General features: G+C 44.8%; 1 protein-coding gene across 4 annotated transcripts in view; it reads right to left on the bottom strand.

Moving 5' to 3' along the window:
- Window positions 1–3: 3 nt before the first annotated feature.
- Window positions 4–19225, bottom strand: part of LOC110535318 (brefeldin A-inhibited guanine nucleotide-exchange protein 1) — a 96640-nt gene continuing 77418 nt past the window's right edge. For 3 of the 4 annotated variants that reach the window (XM_036934957.1, XM_036934959.1, XM_036934960.1), the window contains 19 exons: window positions 18228–18386; window positions 17841–17985; window positions 17576–17666; window positions 17399–17439; window positions 17105–17274; window positions 16187–16338; window positions 12510–12682; window positions 12093–12253; window positions 10871–11001; window positions 10641–10770; window positions 10286–10421; window positions 9870–10008; window positions 9207–9279; window positions 8922–9075; window positions 8681–8820; window positions 4802–4973; window positions 4432–4570; window positions 1854–1971; window positions 4–1708 (listed from right to left, as the gene is read on the bottom strand). In XM_036934957.1, coding sequence (XP_036790852.1) covers window positions 1481–1708; window positions 1854–1971; window positions 4432–4570; window positions 4802–4973; window positions 8681–8820; window positions 8922–9075; window positions 9207–9279; window positions 9870–10008; window positions 10286–10421; window positions 10641–10770; window positions 10871–11001; window positions 12093–12253; window positions 12510–12682; window positions 16187–16338; window positions 17105–17274; window positions 17399–17439; window positions 17576–17666; window positions 17841–17985; window positions 18228–18386 — 2652 coding nt within the window. In that variant the 3' untranslated portion in view covers window positions 4–1480. The remainder of the gene's footprint in view (window positions 1709–1853; window positions 1972–4431; window positions 4571–4801; window positions 4974–8680; window positions 8821–8921; window positions 9076–9206; window positions 9280–9869; window positions 10009–10285; window positions 10422–10640; window positions 10771–10870; window positions 11002–12092; window positions 12254–12509; window positions 12683–16186; window positions 16339–17104; window positions 17275–17398; window positions 17440–17575; window positions 17667–17840; window positions 17986–18227; window positions 18387–19225) is intronic. The other variant, XM_036934958.1, reaches the window with a different exon arrangement.

Genomic DNA, 19225 nt, shown 5'->3' with positions numbered 1-19225 from the left:
AAATCAAGTTCAAAAACTTTATTGACCTATAACCTGATTAAAATGTCGGATGATGACCAGTTTTGTACAGAAAGTTGTACAGAAGTCTTTTTTCAACATAGAAAACTTTACATTGCTGTACCATATACATTTTGTTTTCTACATCCGTGAGCAAGGAATGCGTCCCATTCACAAGTCTTCTTTTAAACCACAGTTAACATTATTCGTCATTTACTCTATACATACAGCATGTCCCCAAACAAAAGAAAAAGGATATTAAATATATTATGAATTTATTCAAATTTGTACACAGAGTGGAAACTAACTTGAAACATGGAAACAGACCAGTGATTCAGAAGCAGCTCACACCAGGGGCCTATTCAGAAGCATTGCAGATAGAAATGTTGTATATAGAGCTGATAATTCCTTGTAGTATATGACAATCATATCTACACACTACATTTCTATCTTGAACGTTGGAACCTCCTGAACGGGCCTGTAGTTGCTCTCCTTTTTTTCCAGTTTTAGGAGGAGTCCCAGTTATAGACTATCAGTTAAAGTCTCAGAACATATCAAATGGAATAATTTACCTATAACTTTCTGCCGTGTCGTCATTCAATTACAAACTGCAGGACAGATGGTTCAGTCAAAATAAATAATCACAAAAGCAAAAATCTTCAATAAAGAGATCAAGTGCAGCAGAATACAGAAAAAAAGGAAATAAAATCCAGTGTTATGAGATTACATTACAAAGCGCCATTTCTGTAGTTAATTTTTAATCCACAGTGCTATTGGTTTTTAACGTTAGCCATCAATGGTGCAGCCTGGAAAATATCTGAATTATTATTGAGTAAGAATGTCACATTTCACATTACTGAATAATCGTCATTTGCATTGCATGATGTATGTGTATCCATTTCATTCTCAAGAGTAGCTTGTAAGGACACAGTCATGTCAAGAAGCAGTACCTTTTTGAAATATATTTGACTCTTCGGAGTCAGAAAGGTGGGTAGGCCAATTGTATAATCATAGTTATTCTGCAGTCGTCAGTAGAATTGGAGAATCAGATCTTCACACAATGCCAAGCCATTCTTCCAGTGATATGAGGGGCTTCAGGTAGAAGTTGCTCATAGGATCTAAGATCAGCTTGACCTCCCAATATTCTAACCTTAACCATAAGGGGATGCAAAAACTGGCCTTCGATCAGTTTCTAGGGGCAACTTCAACCTACTCTGAAATGAGGGGGCATTTCCTGTCACATGACCAGTCAGGTTCACAGTAGAGATCCCTGGCAGTTTCCTGTACTGGGGGATTCTGGGTAACTGCCAAATCCAGAGGGGGTGAAGTCTGGTCAGATGCACCCCTTGTAGTACCCTGGGGGATGGGAGACCATAGTCCTAAAGGGTTTGTGGACAAACCCAAGGCAAGAGGGGAGGAGGACTTCCAAGTTCCAGGCTTCCCTATCCAGAGGTCTCGGTGCCAGCCCGCTACAAGTGGAACATCACTGGGCTTCCTCTCCAGCCACCTCCCCTCTCTCCACCTCAACTTCCAGTCCTGGTTCTGGCATTGGTTCTTGTTCCGGCTGGGAGGTGTCAGGTAGCTGGGCGATCTGGAACACGATCCCGATGCGTAGGTAGAACTTCCGCAGCACGGACCGCAGTTCTGGGATAAGATCAATCTGCATGATCTCACACAGCAGAGGGTAGTACCTGGACGCATGGGCCTTGAACTGGGGACCAAGAGACAGAGACAAAACATCTACATACAGATTGATATCCATACAAAGATGGAGTTAAGTCTCCTTGAACATGTCACTGACAATGACCTGACCAGATCAATGGCCTGTCAATGTTGTTAATGGTTGAGATCCTTACCCTGTCATCACTGATCTTCAGGACCTTGGTGAGGAAGAGGAGGAGTAGGTTTGTCCAGGCTTCTCTGTGGCTCTCTGATGTTAGAGTCAGGAAGTAGGCTACTGCCTCACTGCACACACTAGAGGGAAATAGGAAGGGATCATGACCACATGACTCATTTGCCATATGAAAACGTTTCAGTGACACAGGATTAAGATGCGATTCACTAATTAATTAGCACCCAGACTTATTTCACTGCCAACGTGAAATTGTTTGATGAGTTGACTACACCAGCCACAGGGAGAGGAGCAGCCATGACCTCAGCATTTCCCTCTAGCCCTCACCCTGGACCTTTCCTCAGAACCGCCATCTGCCAGCCCTTCATCCCTCCACCTCCTCCTCCTCTCTTTCCCACCTTCCAGTTCCCCTACACTCCATGACCTAGTCACCTCCCAAATCTGTTTAGTTATTTTAGAACACTGCCATAATCAACCCTGCAGTACTGTTGCAGTCTCCTCTAGCATGCCCTGCTGTGTTTGTGTGGTGTGTGTCAGTTTGCTGCTGCAGTCTCCTCTAGCATGCCCTGCTATGTTTGTGTGGTGTGTGTCAGTTTGCTGCTGCAGTCTCCTCTAGCATGCCCTGCTGTGTTTGTGTGGTGTGTGTCAGTTTGCTGCTGCAGTCTCCTCTAGCATGCCCTGCTATGTTTGTGTGGTGTGTGTCCGTTTGCTGCTGCAGTCTCCTCTAGCATGCCCTGCTGTGTTTGTGTGGTGTGTGTCAGTTTGCTGCTGCAGTCTCCTCTAGCATGCCCTGCTGTGTTTGTGTGGTGTGTGTCAGTTTTGTTGCGCATCTTTGTGACAGTGCAATTCAGTGAGTGTTCCCTTTGTCTCTCCCTCTCTGGCTAACTCTCTCTCCCCCTTCTTTCTCTGTCTCTCTCTCCCTCACACACGAATGCACATAGAGACCGACAACCTAAAAGTTTCCTGCTAATCTAGACACTGCCTTTAATACAAAGTGAAAGAGAAAGAAAGAGGAAAGAGACAAGATGATAGCTACTTGGTTATCCTCTAAAAGAGACAAGGCGATGACAACTGTGTTGACTCGGTAATAACAACGGCATCCTGTCTGTTTGTGGATCCATATACAATACCCACTATCCATTCCAGACATTTCAGATAGCTGTCACATTTAGACAGGCTGTCTAAATGAGTGGAGAGAGTGGGAGTCATCGACTGTTGGCGATACATCAACACAATCTGACTCAGTCATTCTCTCTCAGGACCAATTTATTTCGATTCCACTCTCGCTTTGGTGGATAATTCAGTTTTGCGTCGGCGACTGTGACTTCTCTATTCCCTAGTAAACAGAGGCGTGACTCTGTCTCAGTCCCTCGGACAGCTGTGGTCAGGGTCAGGACAGAGCACCGGTGTCGTATCGAGATGCGTGCCCACCCCCCCATTCAACTCTGCTCCCCTCTAATGACATGGACTGATCAATGCCTGCCCTCTCCCAGCAGCCTGTCCTCTCCCAGCAGCCTGCCCTCTCCCAGCAGCCTGTCCTCTCCCAGCAGCCTGCCCTCTCCCAGCAGCCTGTCCTCTCTCCCAGCAGCCTGTCCTCTCTCCCAGCAGCCTGTCCTCTCTCCCAGCAGCCTGTCCTCTCTCCCAGCAGCCTGTCCTCTCTCCCAGCAGCCTGTCCTCTCTCCCAGCAGCCTGTCCTCTCTCCCAGCAGCCTGCCCTCTCCCAGCAGCCTGCCCTCTCCCAGCAGCCTGCCCTCTCCCAGCAGCCTGCCCTCTCCCAGCAGCCTGCCCTCTCCCAGCAGCCTGCCCTCTCCCAGCAGCCTGCCCTCTCCCAGCAGCCTGCCCTCTCCCATCAGCCTGTCCTCTCCCATCAGCCTGTCCTCTCCCATCAGCCTGTCCTCTCCCAGCAGCCTGTCCTCTCCCAGCAGCCTGTCCTCTCTCCCAGCAGCCTGTCCTCTCTCCCAGCAGCCTGCCCTCTCCCAGCAGCCTGCCCTCTCCCAGCAGCCTGTCCTCTCCCAGCAGCCTGTCCTCTCCCAGCAGCCTGTCCTCTCCCAGCAGCCTGTCCTCTCCCAGCAGCCTGTCCTCTCCAAGCAGCCCTTCATAAATAACAGGCGTCTGACATGCCCTTGCTCCCCCTCATGAAAAATTATGAAAGTAGTTTATTCTGGTAGATAGCTGCCTGCTGCCTGGTTCTTAAATACCCCAGACATTCCATTTATAGGATTTAAATAAAAGTAATGTTTGCAGAGAATTCCACCCACACCAAAGCAGCAAATTAGTTATAAAATATTTTTGTAAATCGAGAGCACATTCTGGGCATCCTCCAGACATATGTGAAAATACAGTAATTCCCTCCGTATGACTCCCATCACACACTGCTCCATGAGGGAGGTTTGTGTGTGCAGTGAGAGGATGATCAGGGATTGTCGTGACATGGTGAAAGGCTCGTTAGTGAGAGGGAGAGGAGCAGAACAACAGCAGGAAGCAGTAGAAAAGAACTAGACACTGCCTTCTCAGAGGGCATTTGTATAGTTTGACAGGCGCCATTCAGTGATATGGTGGTGGGGCGTGGCGGTCCTTCCTTACTTGAGCAGCTGTCTCTGGACCTCTTCCCAGGCAGTCTGACGGCTGTCATCAGTGTACATCCGGAACAGGATCCTCAGGCCACACGCCAGACTGCTGGTCTCCTGCTTCAGCAGATTGGGCTTTGACTTCCCTTTAAAACCTGGAACAGACAGAGAGAGAGAGTGGTTACTGCCCGTTAGTCACAGAGAGGCCCATTACAATTAGGGAGTACAAACGAGGGACATTGTGCCAATTGTTCAAAGAATTCCATTTGAGATTCATAACATCACTCTTCTACTTCATGTCATTCTAGCAGATTCCTCGGGTGGTGCACTGCATAGCCATAGATGGACGCTGGTATAACCGCCTCTGTTCTGGTGCAGTGACCCACCTGCCTTCCAGAGAGTGGTCCTCTGCTCGTTGTTGGCGTTGAAGGCTTTGGCGAAGTGGTGGGACTCCAGCAGACAGTCCAGCAACTTGAACAGCTGTTCTGAGGTCAGATAGTGGTACATTCCCTGGTCCTGGGTCTCCACAAGTACGTCTGCTGCGTCCAGAGAATCTCTCTGGAGAGGACCAACACATACATACATTACACAACCATTAGACAACCAAACACATACATACACAACCATTAGACAACCAACACATACATACACAACCATTAGACAACCAAACACATACATACACAACCATTAGACAACCAACACATACATACACAACCATTAGACAACCAAACACATACATACACAACCATTAGACAACCAAACACATATATACACAACCATTAGACAACCAACACATACACAACCATTAGACAACCAACACATACATACATACACAACCATTAGACAACCAAACACATACATACACAACCATTAGACAACCAAACACATACATACACAACCATTAGACAACCAAACACATACATACACAACCATTAGACAACCAAACACATACATACACAACCATTAGACAACCAACACATACATACACAACCATTAGACAACCAAACACATACATACACAACCATTAGACAACCAAACACATACATACACAACCATTAGACAACCAACACATACATACACAACCATTAGACAACCAAACACATACATACACAACCATTAGACAACCAACACATACATACACAACCATTAGACAACCAAACACATACATACACAACCATTAGACAACCAACACATACATACACAACCATTAGACAACCAAACACATACATACACAACCATTAGACAACCAACATATACATACACAACCATTAGACAACCAACATATACATACACAACCATTAGACAACCAACACATACATACACAACCATTAGACAACCAACACATACATACACAACCATTAGACAACCAAACACATACATACACAACCATTAGACAACCAAACACATACATACACAACCATTAGACAACCAAACACATACATACACAACCATTAGACAACCAACACATACATACACAACCATTAGACAACCAAACACATACATACACAACCATTAGACAACCAACACATACATACACAACCATTAGACAACCAAACACATACATACACAACCATTAGACAACCAACACATACATACACAACCATTAGACAACCAACACATACATACACAACCATTAGACAACCAAACACATACATACACAACCAACACATACATAGACAACCATTAGACAACCAACACATACATAGACAACCATTAGACAACCAAACACATACATACACAACCATTAGACAACCAAACACATACATACACAACCATTAGACAACCAAATACATACATTACACAACCATTAGACAACCAAACACATACATACACAACCATTAGACAACCAACATATACATACACAACCATTAGACAACCAACACATACATACACAACCATTAGACAACCAACATATACATACACAACCATTAGACAACCAACACATACATACACAACCATTAGACAACCAAACACATACATACACAACCAACACATACACAACCATTAGACAACCAACACATACATAGACAACCATTAGACAACCAACACATACATTACACAACCATTAGACAACCAAACACATACATACACAACCATTAGACAACCAAACACATACATACACAACCATTAGACAACCAAATACATACATTACACAACCATTAGACAACCTTTCGACAACCAAACACATAGAGCCTTCTCACTTTTTTGTTGTCAATAGATTCCTCCTTCCATAACAACTACTACAATTAGAACATACAGTGGGGCAAAAAAAGTATTTAGTCAACCACCAATTGTGAAAGTTCTCCCACTTAAAAAGATGAGAGAAGCCTGTAATTTTCATCATAGGTACATAGGTTCAACTATGTCAGACAAAATGAGGAAAACAACTCCAGAAAATCACATTGTAGGATTTTTTATGAATTTTTTTGCAAATTATGGTGGAAAATAAGTATTTGGTCACCTACAAACAAGCAAGATTTCTGGCTCTCACAGACCTGTAACTTCTTCTTTAAGAGGCTCCTCTGTCCTCCACTCGTTACCTGTATTAATGGCACCTGTTTTAACTTGTTATCAGTATAAAAGACACCTGTCCACAACCTCAAACAGTCACACCCCAAACTCCACTATGGCCAAGACCAAAGAGCTGTCAAAGGACACCAGAAACAAAATTGTAGATCTGCACCAGGCTGGGAAGACTGAATCTGCAATAGGGAAGCAGCTTGGTTTGAAAAAATCAACTGTGGGAGGATTTATTAGGAAATGGAAGACATACAAGACCACTGATAATCTCCCTCGATCTGGGGCTCCACGCAACATCTCACCCCGTGGGGTCAAAATGATCACAAGAACGGTAAGCAAAAATCCCAGAACCACACGGGGGGACCTAGTGAATGACCTGCAGAGAGCTGGGACCAAAGTAACAAAGCCTACCATCAGTAACACACTACGCCGCCAGGGACTCAAATCCTGCAGTGCCAGACGTGTCCCCCTGCTTAAGCCAGTACATGTCCAGTTTGCTAGAGAGCATTTGGATGACCCAGAAGAAGATTGGGAGAATGTCATATGGTCAGATGAAACCAAAATATAACTTTTTGGTAAAAACTCAACTCGTCGTGTTTGGAGGACAAAGAATGCTGAGTTGCATCCAAAGAACACCATACCTACTGTGAAGCATGGGGGTGGAAACATCATGCTTTGGGGCTGTTTTTCTGCAAAGGGACCAGGACGACTGATCCTTGTAAAGGAAAACAGCCCCAAAGCATGATGTTTTCACCCCCATGCTTCACAGTAGGTATGGTGTTCTTTGGATGCAACTCAGCATTCTTTATCCTCCAAACACGACGAGTATCGTGAGATTTTGAGTGAAAACCTCCTTCCATCAGCAAGGGCATTGAAGATGAAACGTGGCTGGGTCTTTCAGCATGACAATGATCCCAAACACACCACCCGGGCAACGAAGGAGTGGCTTCGTAAGAAGCATTTCAAGGTCCTGGAGTGGCCTAGCCAGTCTCCAGATCTCAACCCCATAGAAAATCTTTGGAGGGAGTTGAAAGTCCGTGTTGCCCAGCAACAGCCCCAAAACATCACTGCTCTAGAGGAGATCTACATGGAGGAATGGGCCAAAATACCAGCAACAGTGTGTGAAAACCTTGTGAAGACTTACAGAAAACGTTTGACCTCTGTCATTGCCAACAAAGGGTATATAACAAAGTATTGAGATAAACTTTTGTTATTGACCAAATACTTATTTTCCACCATAATTTGCAAATAAATTCATTAAAAACCCTCCTATTTTTTTCCCTCATTTTGTCTGTCATAGTTGATGTGTACCTATGATGAAAATTACAGGCCTCTCTCATCTTTTTAAGTGGGAGAACTTGCACAATTGGTGGCTGACTAACTACTTTTTTGCCCCACTGTATAGTAAGTACATCAGCGTTTCCCAAACTTTGAGCTGGGGACCCCAAGGGCTGCACGTTTTGTTTTTTGCCCTAGCACGATTCAAATAATCATAGCTTGATGATGAGTTGATTATTGGAATCAGCTGTGTAGTGCTAGGACAAAAACCTAAACGTGCAACCCTTAGGCCCGGGTTTGGGAAACGCTGCAGTAGATACATTTAACATTTTCAATGATCAGTCCATCCAGCCAAACTATTGAAAATTAATCTGGCAAAAACAAACATTTTAGCAAGAAATGTGTCCTTCCCCAAAGTTCTGAAGCAGTGATACCTCTCATCCTCCACAGAGGGAGTGAGCCGTTACCTGTGCAGCAGCCAGGTTCTCAGCATCCTCCTTCCTGCTGGTCGCAGGGAAGAAGACCATGTTGTCTATGGTCTGGATCAGCTCCAACTGCACCACACACTTAATGAGCAAGGCTGAGAATAACCTCTGCTCCTGGATCTCTGTGGAACACACACACACACACACAAATAATGAGCATAAGGTTGAAAAACACTCCAGTTGCACAAGGCGTAAAAGTGGTAAAAGTGAGAGAGACACTAACTTATTGGGGTCCTGTTTCTGGGGCCGTCCTCATAAATGCCTGTGCTGTACTGACTCTGCCGCCGGGTCTCCATGGCAACCCTCTCTGCGCTGTTGATGGAATGCTGGTCCTCGGAATGGGACTGGATGTCCACGGACTTCTGGGAAATTGAGTCCTGAAGGCACATGGGCAGAAGTTATTTTGTCTGCATGGTACTGGGTTACGTTGCTGTACGGTCTAATCTGGCATAAGAGATACACCAGACTGACTGTAAGACCTACAGTACAGTCAGGGTTTGAAACATACCAGCTGTCTGTCTGATATGTCCTGTGGTGTCATGGGATCTCCCTCTGCTCCTGCTGGTCTCCATGTCAACAGCCTGACGAGGGCAGAGAGGTACGATATGTGACAGGACAGTGCTACTCTACTTTTACACAGCATGACAGTGTTATACCATACACAGACAGTCAGATATCACTCTGTTAACTAAACAATGGTAGAAGTGACCCCGGCCATTAAATACCACCTCTCCCGTCCCTTCTTATTGGGTGTGTCTTCATATGAAGTTTATACTGGGGCGGCAGGTAGCCTAGTGGTTAGAGTGTAGAGGCGGCAGGTAGCCTAGTGGTTAGAGTGTAGGGGCGGCAGGTAGCCTAGTGGTTAGAGCGTTGGACTAGTAACTGAAAGGTTGCAAGATTGAATCCCTGAGCTGACAAGGAAAAATAAATCTGTCGTTCTGCCCCTGAACAAGGCAGTTAACCCACTGTTCTTAGGCCGTCATTGAAAATAATAATTTGTTCTTAGCTGACTTGCCTAGTTAAATAAAGGATTTTTTTTATTTTTATAAAGAAATATGACTCGGTGCTCTCCATGTTTACTATCACTATGGTCATCAATAACACAATCATCACAGACAATATTCCCAGATGAATCTCAGCGATATGAATAAAGCCTGCATCAGTATCTTACGCGTGTGGGATGGTGGTCTTGAAGATGTCCAGCATGCAGTTACAGGTCTTGTCCCAGGTCTCCGGAGTAAACTTCTCTCCATTCAGGATGACCACGTTCTCCAGACAGTTGGTGCCTGACCGGGCCAACTGCTCATTATCTAGGCCGAGAGGGAGAGGAGGAGTCAAGAAAAGAGAGAGTGGAGAGAATAAGTGAGGGACTGCTGGTTTAGCAGTCCATACGCATCTGGATCACATATACCGCTGCAACATGGGTTCAAATCCATCCTACTGCTATTTCACTATACTCTCTACCTCCATCTTATCCAGTCAACCAAAAAATGACCCACTCCTTAAAGAAAAAAGGAGAGGAAATATGGACTGAATGGAGGTGTACTCAGTATAAACCCAGGACTGAAGGTGTCTGTCTGTCCTCACCTTGCTGAACACACCAGTACAGCTGTGCCAGAATGTCATCCAGCAGGACATCACTGAGAGACTCAAAGTACTGCGTGAACACGTCAGAGATGGCGTAAAGTGCGTGGTTACAGGTCGTCGTCATCCACTCTGCTTTCTGGCAGACCAAAACACCACAGAAGGGTTTACAACGGTTACACCAGTGCCTCTGGGTATAATCTAGTCATTGTAGCAATTGGTACTGGATACTAGTTGTACCCAGGGATTGGTGCTGTAAATTGTGGAACCAATGGTGTACATATGGAAATAGGCATTGGTTACACAGGAGATACAGCTGGGTCTTTGATGAATGGGTATTTGGGATGTAGAGACTTGCCTCAGTTTGCTGCTCAGGCAGTTTCATGTTGTCAAAGATCCTGAAGACGATCCTGAACAGATCCTGCCACCAGTGTTTCTCAAAGGTGTGTCCATAGGTCTTCATCACCTCAAACATCACCGTCAGACCCCTGACACACACACACACATTTACTCAACAGTACACCTTTTACCATCAGTTCAGACTTAATATTCCCATCTAGGATGGCACAGGACTGAAACTCTTCTCACCTGGTCCTGACGTCCAGTTTACACCTGTTGATGATGCAGGACAGCTCAAAGAGGATGGGGAACCACCCTCTCACCCAAACCCGGTCCTCTGGGACTACATTCATATCATCACTGGTGTAGTCTTTGAACGCCTGCCAGAGAGAAAACAGGATTGCTTACCACCATGCCCGGAGATGACACACACATACACGGACATGCGGACAAACACTAACGTTTTAACAGTCTAAGCCGTATGTACGGTTCACTGGAGGCTTTCCCTGAATTTGCCCCACTGCCCATGCGCGCGCGCGCACACACACACACACACACACCTAATCCCCTCCTCTCCTCTTGTCCACCCCCACACACCACCCCACACAAACAAACAGAAAGCAGGCTGTGGGGCTGGAGGGTAGAGACAAGAGACCTTGGGGAAAAGTACTGGCAGTAAGCACCATATTTTCTAACATGGTACATTTTCATATGCAAAGCTGTCATTAAAGCAAAGGGTGGCCACTTTGAAGAATCTCAAATATAAAATAGATTTTGATTTGTTAAACACTTTTTTGGTTACTACATGAATCCATATGTGTTATTTCATAGTTTTGATGTCTTCACTATTATTCTACAATGTAGAAAATAGTAAAAATAAAGAAAAACCCTGGAATGAGTAGGTGTGTCCAAACTTTTGACTGGTAGTGTATATATAGTCACAGTGGTCAGGTACTCTGTTTAGGGCCAAATAGCATTCTAGTTTGTTCTGTTTTTTTGTTAATTCTTTCCAATGTGTCAAGTAATTATCTTTTTGTTTTCTCATGATTTGTTTGGGTCTAATTGTGTTGCTGTCCTGGGGCTCTGTGGGGTCTGTTTGTGTTTGTGAACAGAGCCCCAGGACCAGCTTGCTTAGGGGACTCTTCTCCAGGTTCATCTCTCTGTAGGTGATGGCTTTGTTATGGAAGGTTTGGTAATCGCTTCCTTTTAGGTGGAATACAGGTAAAACATTATTATTATTTTTGTATATACACAGATATATCTCTAATTTGGGAGATGCTGTTACCTAGAGTGACTTACAATGTTTAGCTGGTAAGTCACAAGAAAAATATGAATGTTTGGGGAACAGTCATGGTCTAACATGAACAACTATGGGCAGTACCATTCGATGTTCAGCAATGACTGATTTGGGTTCAGGTCTTAACTATGAAACCTGGTAATAAACCCAGTCCAGTGTTTGTTTGTAACTGACCTGGGGCCTGTCAGAGACGTATTTGGCGCAGTGTCGGATGAGGCGGATGGCCTCCATGCTGGTGTCCGGGAAGGAGGCGTTGCAGGCGAACTCAGACAGACACTTGACTGCATCCTGGAAGGAGTCTATGGTGGCTGGGAAGTGCTTCTCAAATACATTCGCTGAGAGAAGAACAGATGAAGATCAGAGGAAATGGACCAAATTGGAATCTGATGACTAAAGTTAACTGATCTGTCAATCAGAATTACATTCCATGGCCCTGTCATCAAAAATACTAAAATAAACAACTTGAGGATTAAATATTAATCTAATAGTGAAACCATCATATTGAAAATAACACATTATAAGATAGAGACAGGACAGATCAGATATGAAAGTTCTTAGCCCGAGGTGTGTGTGTGTGTGTTAGTAACTCACTGGAGATGTGCCCCGTGGTCTGGAATGCTAGCTCTACGATGCTCTCGTCCTGGTCCGAGGCAGCCAGGTGGAACACTGAGAAGATGTTCTTCCAGCCCGACCGGATGTTCCCCGCCTGTGAGTTGACCATCTGGGCTATGCAGCGCACCACCATGTCCCTGATCGTTGGAGATCTGGAGGAGCAGGAGGAGGACATATGGGTTATACTGTATGTGAAAGAACGTTGGACTATGAGGAGGATCATCCATACTGCAGTACAAGTACCCCTGCTACAGCCCTTCTCATTTTCCCCCTTTTGGATGTTGTGACATACTGGTTTCCGACAGTGACTGTTGTCATAGCAAAGAGCTGGTCTATTTTTCCGGGTGCTTTGAAGAATGAGAGAGGACCAGCCTCTGCACAAAAGTACTCTCACACACTGAGTCTAATGAACACACAGCACCACAGGGCGTCCGTGGCTTTACGTGGCTCCCTGCCACTTCCTCTGAGCTGTAACACTCTTCTCACAGTAAACCAGTGGTTGGATTTGGGACTGGTAGTGCTCCTTCACATCAATGAAAACAGCCTTTAACTCCAATTTGAATCAACTGCATCTGTGTCACAACTTCAACTCTGTTATCTTTGATTTAGTTGCCAGAGTGCAATTCTAGTGCTCAAAACCAAGAAGAGATATTATATAAAATCACAATCTCCATCTCGGGTTAGATCTGACTAAGGATGTTGCGGTGACCATATAACCGCCACACCGTCGGTTACGAGTCACGAAGGCAGTCAAATTCCATGTGACCGTTTAGTCACGGTAATTAGGCTTCTCCAAGCTCTGATATGCTGCTGCTGGTCATTAGTAGCCTACAAAGCCTTCTAACTTCCTGGTACTCAGCACTCTATTGTCCCTCTAATCACTCTGACATCAATGCAAATGTCTTCGAAACAGGTGCATGATAATAGCCCCATTCTAAATCAAATCAAATTTCACACATATATATTATTTAGTATATGTAATGACAAGATTAAATCAATAATAGTCTGCTGGGTGACAATATGAGCCTATCACTTGTGAATTATATATTATCACTTGTGAATGATGCCCATTATAAGAAATTCCCTTTTTTTTGGCGACTTTTTAGAATCATAGTCACACACCTCAATGCACCTTTAAATTTAAAGCATTACATGCATAATCACATTTGCAGTCACTTTTGATAATGGTGTTTTCAGCTAATGGAGCATTCACACTTAAAGGCTACTGCATGTGCGCATTGCTGCCCTTATAATGTGAAGAAATAGCCTAATAGTTTATCAGCATTTTAAGCTAAATGTTCTGATCTGTTGCGTCGGCCACATTGCGTCAACGTTTTTTTTGATGCTAGTGGTTGTATTAATTAATTTGGGATATATTGCATCCCACAACTGCCCAGACTATGTTGGGAATATTTATTTCTCGCACAGAATAGGTCAACTTTTGTACAATGGGGGATAGTAGATCGACATAGGCTAATGATTTTGCTGTTCGTTAGGCCTACTCGTCTTGTTGGCTGACAAAAAGTAAATGTGGACGGACAGTTCTTCCGATATCTTCAATACGCATTGGATAAGGAATTGTATAAGGACGTGTGCAGTTGCATCCCAGATGTGTCTGTCTTCACTTGTAGCCTGTGAGAAAGACCCGATCAAGTGATAGGAGAAGGACACCACTGTCCGCAAGAAGCATGGATGCATTAGGGTGCATTACGGCCACAAAGGGGATGCTGCCGTGAAATTCAAGGCTTTATCAAGTGCTTGTCAAACTGTGAATGAGAAACTAATGAAGTGTGTACAAAAAACAAAGCAGAGCTCATGCCTTTTTTCAAATCATCATTAGAGACTCATCATGCAGCCTAACAATATATTACACATCAAAACATATAGCCCAACATTTGTAGAACAACTAAAGTTATATTAATAACTCTAAATTAAGCATATAGGAGTACCTATTTCTTTGTTAACCGCACAACACAGAATAGCCACATGTGCGCACTCCCTCAAATCATTTGGAGAAAATATTTATATTTTATTCAGCTTTGTTCAATTGTATTCTTCATACTATAAAAGAATGCCATGGAATTCTAAGCAAATCTTGTATGCTAAATGAACTAGTGTAGCCCACAACCATTTGGCAGTCACGTGTGTTCCCTCTCCGGCCTCTAGGTCACCAGGCGGTTCGTTAGGGCGCACACCTGTCACCAGCGTAAGGCGGATAATGACACTCACCTGGACTCCATCACCTCCTTGATGACCTGCCCTTTATATATGTCACTCCCTTTGGTTTCTTCCCCAGTCTTCATTGTTTCTGTTCCTGTTTCATGTCGGTGCGCTGTTTGTGTTTCTTGTTTTGCTCATTTATTAATTAAATGTATTCACTCCCTGAACTTGCTTCCTGACTCTCAGCGGACATCGTTACAGAATGATGATTCACCAAAGGGAAGCATCTGGGAGTGTTTTTTGGTGTTTTCTTTGGAGGTGATGTCGGGTCCGGGTGTCAAAACCGGAGCTACCTGGGAGGCCTCAGCCGGTTCGATAGGCTTCCATGCCGAAGCCGGTGGAACAGGTTCCCTTGCCTCAGCCGAGGCAACCGGGGAGGTCTCAGCCGGCTCATCAGGTTCACTCCTCAGCCGGTTCTTCAGGTTTCTGTGCCTCACTGGAGACAGCCGGTCCGCTCCGGATCCCGGGGATCGTCCCTGTGGTTGGCGTCCTGCGGCTGGAGCCCAATGCGCCTGGGAGGGGGTACTGTCACCTGGACTCCATCACCTCCTTGATTACCTGCCCTTTATGTGTCACTTCCTTTGGTTTCTTCCCCAGTCGTCATTGTTTCTGTTCCTGTTCCATGTCGGTGTGCTGTTTGTGTTTCTTGTTTTGTTCATTTATCTGTTAAATGTATTCACTCCCTGAACTTGCTTCCTGACTCTCAGTGGACATCGTTACGTTAATAATGGATTTATTGTGGTGTAGGCTATATAACATGGATTTATTAGACTTTGTCAAATGTAGATGTTCCAAAGGTCTGCATCAGTGGCTTGTAGGCTGTGTGTGGAAGCCAGGAGATGCTAAATGTGTTTGTTAATTAACAGACAATTACTGTGAGACCGACAGTTATTTGCTTGACAATCACCGACTGGCAAAGTTTCGTGACAGCGACAGCCCTAGTTCTGACTGACTGTTTGCTCAGAGAGCTGGGTGAGTGTTTGACACAGAGCAGTGACCCAGCCCTTACAGAAAGACCAGATTTCACATGTGTTTTTGGAACACTTCACATGTGATCATGCAAAATGAGTGTGCGTTTTTCCGTAAGGGAGTACAGGGAGACTGGCTGACTGCAGCGCAAACCGAGTTAGGGGCTGAAATGTGAACCACAGAGGTAAAATACAATACCAACCTTGTGACGCCAGACTACCACAGCCAAGTGCCTAGGCAACCAGCTTGTGTGTACATGTACCACCATACACGCACCTAAGCGAGCACAACCACAAGCATATTCATGCAATTATGCTAAACACGTGCACACAAACACACTCAAATCAAATGTTATTGGTCACATACACGTGTTTAGCAGATGTTATTGCGGGTGTAGCGAAATGCTTGAACCTGATTGAATCACAGGAGTCAATCAGGAATAACGTTTAAGGCAACATCCTATTTACCTGTTCTTTTTCATGATGTGCTCAAAAGGCCTCAGAAAGTCCTTCTGGAATCTGAAGTTTGCCAGCTCTCCCTTCTCTAGAAACTTCATGGACAGCTGCCGGAGAGAATCCACAGCAAAGATAGCCACGTCCTCGTTGGGGTTACATCCAACCTGAACATATAGACAGAAAGAAATGTAACATCTCTACCCCACTCACTTACTGCAGTAATTGTTCAGTGTAACTGCAGTTAGAGTGCAGTATAACTGCAGTTATTCTGCAACTACTGCGTCCAAAATACCACAGTTGACTGCAGTTACTGCACTTTTACTGCAGTTACTGCACTTTTACTGCAGTTTCAAAACTGCAATCTTTTTTTGCAAGGGTAATAGCCTATTTTAACACTTCTGTCCTCTCCAAATCACGTTGTGTGTTCTCTGATAAACTAGACTCCAGTCAGAAACATGACTTGCAAAATAAGACATGCCGCACTTCAGAAACACAGCAGAAATCAGTGAAGTACTAAAGCCCTTAGATTAGATTCTTTAAGCTATGTGTTGCTGAGGGCAATGTTACAAAGACTGATTAACACCTGGTTAATCAGGTGTTGACTTTCAAGCCCAGTGTTTTCCCAACTCCGGTCCTCCAGTACCCCCTAACAGAACACATGTTTGTTGTAGCCCCGGACAAACACACCTGATTCAACTCATTTAGGGCTTGATGATTACTTGACAAGTTGAGTCAGGCGTGCTTGTCCGGGGGGATACAACAAAAACATGTTCTGTTAGGGGGTAACTGGAGGACTGGAGTTGGGAAACACTGATCTAACCAACAACATGAATCGATCAATTAATGCGGAGGGGAAAAAAACAGCTGTCCCTGACAACCAGAGTTGTGTACCCCTGCTTTAAGCAGAGAAATAAATCCCAAGATGTCCACCTTGTTGAAGTGGTCTCCAATGACCTCCCAGATCCTGGACCACTGCAGTCTGATACGTCCCATGTTGTAGTAGGAGATCTCCACTATCTTCTGCAGGCTGAACATGCGGGGGTGTGTGGGCGAGGCCAGCTCATCCATAGACACAGCACACAACCAGCGCACAAAGTCCACTGAAAACACAGAGAAACCAGTGTTAGTCAACCGTCAGGACAGGTACAATGCCAATACATCCACATCGGGTAAGGATGTGATCAAACACTGTAATTGAATTCAGTTCCGATTTAGAACACTCACCAATTGCATTACCATCCAGTCTGGTAGAACCTGTAAATATTCTGCAAGAACAGAATCAATCATATTTAAAACATTTACAGTACATTTATTCACATGATAGAACAATGGCAGAGTTAAGACCCCAAAGCAGTCAGTGGTAATACAGCAGGATCTATAAGAGACTACTACAGTAACTACCTGTCTACAGCCACCACCACACTCTGGGAGCTGGTCTCTCCTATGGACTCCTGGATACTGAGGATCTGCTTCCGGTCTACTGTCCCACCTGCTGTGGACCACAGGACAGTCAGTCACATCTCCAGAGTCAAGCATGTTACCAAGCATCTCCAGAGTCAAGCATGTTACCAAGCATCTCCAGCATCAAGCACATCACCTGCTTGTTAACTACCGTTTATTTAACCAGTTTATAACCAAAACATGTATTAAAGGGATAAGCACTGACCCAGGCCCAGGTATTCGTCGTTGCTCTGCTCCTTGGTGCTGGTGATGAAGCCCTCTTTCCCCCGAACCGTCCCTGAGATGTACCTGGCCTTAACCCCTGTCCCGATCAGCTGGGCCAGCTCCAACTGACTGATACACTTCATTATCTGTAGGAGGGTGGGGGGCACCCATACATTCACTTATTTATTCATTCATTTGCACAGATATATCTACTCATTAGTCTTAATTAGTTGACAGAGAAACATACTTATCACATCGGTTCCACATCAAAATGGAGACAAAATTATACAATATAACGTAGGACAGCAATACTGACAGTGATACTATAACAGCTACTACTGATTACTAGACTGAAAAATTAGATGAAAAGTGGGAAGCGGGTCCAGACCTCGTGCCAGGAGGTGCCCAGGTAGTTTCCGTCTGTGTGGGCGACGGTGATGAGAGTCTTGATGGTGTCGATGTTCTTCTGCTTCATCTCAGTGATGCCAGAGCTGGCTGTGAGCAGGGTGAACCGTGCCAGGGCCTGGATGTACGCATCCCGCTCCAGCTGTGTGTGAGTGTGAGTGAGAGTGAGAGTGAGAGAGAGTGAGAGTGAGAGAGAGAGAGAGAGAGAGAGAGAGAGAACTGCTTTACTCTCTCCAAAAATTGGAGAATTTTTATCATAGGTACACTTCAACTGTGAGAGACGGAATCTAAAATAAAAATCCAGAAAATCACATGACATAAGTATTTGATACATCAGAAAAGCAGAACTTAATATTTGGTACAGAAACCTTTGTTTGCAATTACAGAGATAATACGTTTCCTGTAGTTCTTGACCAGGTTTGCACACACTGTAGCAGGGATTTTGGCCCACTCGTCCATACAGACCTTCTCCAGATCATTCAGGTTTCGGGGCTGTCGTTGGGCAATACGGACTTTCAGCTCCCTCCAAAGATTTTCTATTGGGTTCAGGTCTGGAGACTGGCTAGGCCACTCCAGGACCTTGAGATGCTTCTTACGGAGCCACTCCTTAGTTGCCTTGGCTGTGTTTCGGGTCGTTGTCATGCTGGAAGACCCAGACAATGCTCTTACTGAGGGAAGGAGGTTGTTCGCCAAGATCTTGCGATACATGGCCCCATCCATCCTCCCCTCAATACGGTGCAGTCGTCCTGTCCCCTTTGCAGAAAAGCATCCCCAAAGAATGATGTTTCCACCTCCATTCTTCACGGTTGGGATGGTGTTCTTGGGGTTGTACTCATCCTTCTTCTTCCTCCAAACACGGCGAGTGGAGTTTAGACCAAAAAGCTCTATTTTTGTCTCATCAGACCACATGACCTTCTCCCATTCCTCCTCTGGATCATCCAGATGGTCATTGGCAAACTTCAGACGGGCCTGGACATGCGC

The sequence above is a fragment of the Oncorhynchus mykiss genome, chromosome 11 (genome assembly GCF_013265735.2).
Source record: "Oncorhynchus mykiss isolate Arlee chromosome 11, USDA_OmykA_1.1, whole genome shotgun sequence".
Classification (NCBI taxonomy): Eukaryota; Metazoa; Chordata; class Actinopteri; order Salmoniformes; family Salmonidae; genus Oncorhynchus; species Oncorhynchus mykiss.
Note: the sequence above shows the minus strand (reverse complement) of the source record. Positions and strands in the feature narration are given on the sequence as shown.